Source organism: Penaeus monodon, chromosome 25, assembly GCF_015228065.2.
Source record: "Penaeus monodon isolate SGIC_2016 chromosome 25, NSTDA_Pmon_1, whole genome shotgun sequence".
In the NCBI taxonomy this organism is placed as follows: domain Eukaryota; kingdom Metazoa; phylum Arthropoda; class Malacostraca; order Decapoda; family Penaeidae; genus Penaeus; species Penaeus monodon.
The window spans coordinates 36,743,745-36,744,736 of record NC_051410.1 but is presented as its reverse complement, the minus strand read 5'-3'; the positions used below and the strand labels follow the sequence as shown (position 1 = coordinate 36,744,736).

Here is a 992-nt window from a genome sequence, read left to right as displayed (position 1 = left end):
ACTCCCTTCGCAAATCACCCACTCATCCAAGCGTCTCGGATGAGAACGTCATCTTACTTCACGCTACAATCTATTTGTGTACTTTATAATGGTAATCATCCCTTGCGTCTCCAAACGCCCTGCATGCTACCAATACCTTCTTGGCTCTCTCGTCTTTCTTCATTAAGGATCGCCTTTTGTCACTCACCTGCAAAGAGAAAGAATAAAGAGAATTAATAAACAGCATTCATAAACAGCATACGTAAATGGGATTAATAAACGGATTAATAAAGAGGCCAAATGCAATCGCGATTCAGAACATTGTTTTCGACTATACAAGCTAAACATCATTTATATTTATGCAACTTTCCAAAAACTGCTTCGGGAATGGCGGGTGACGCACTGCGTTCCGTCAAACAAAGCTGCTCGGTCGTTTAGGAGGACTCCGCTTGCTCTTAATAATGTAAAAATATATACTACGTGTTATGGCGAATGATTCGCGGTAAGCCATAAACGCACATTATGTGAATCGAGGGATAAATAAGCGTGGAAGATAAAACTGATAAACATTCTACGCCCGCTCTCCCTACGACGAAGACCCAACTTCGTAAATGAACTCAAACAAAACTTCAAGCGAGGCCTGTTTGCATAGATCCTTTCCGACTAAAGTAATACTCCAAACGTTGTTTCCTCCCTTTTACGGCGTTTCATCTGGTTTCAAAATCATCAAAGCTTAACGCTTGTTTATACAAAGTCTCTATAATAAAAGATCCCCCCGACCGGGCGACGGCGCACTCCCTAGCGAAGACAGCAGGAAGCGCTAACTTATGCCCGCTAACTCATCACCCGTTATTGCTACACTCGGCGCTCGAATTTTCCGCGATCGCCGCCTCTCCTAAACCGGATTACGGCCGGACTGCCGGGTAAATGGCGCTCCTTTTAACCGTGATGTAAAGGGCATAAGCTCGTGAAAACCCTCCCATTTATCCGGACCGGGACGAAACCAGGTGTAC

General features: G+C 44.6%; 1 protein-coding gene across 1 annotated transcript in view; it reads right to left on the bottom strand.

Annotated features, from left to right (window-relative positions):
- Positions 1–56: 56 nt before the first annotated feature.
- The window catches only part of LOC119589209 (zinc finger SWIM domain-containing protein 4-like), a 66,481-nt gene continuing 65,545 nt past the window's right edge, over positions 57–992 (bottom strand). Inside the window, exon 2 of the mRNA XM_037937809.1 lies at positions 57–187. Coding sequence (XP_037793737.1) covers positions 180–187 — 8 coding nt within the window. The 3' untranslated portion in view covers positions 57–179. The remainder of the gene's footprint in view (positions 188–992) is intronic.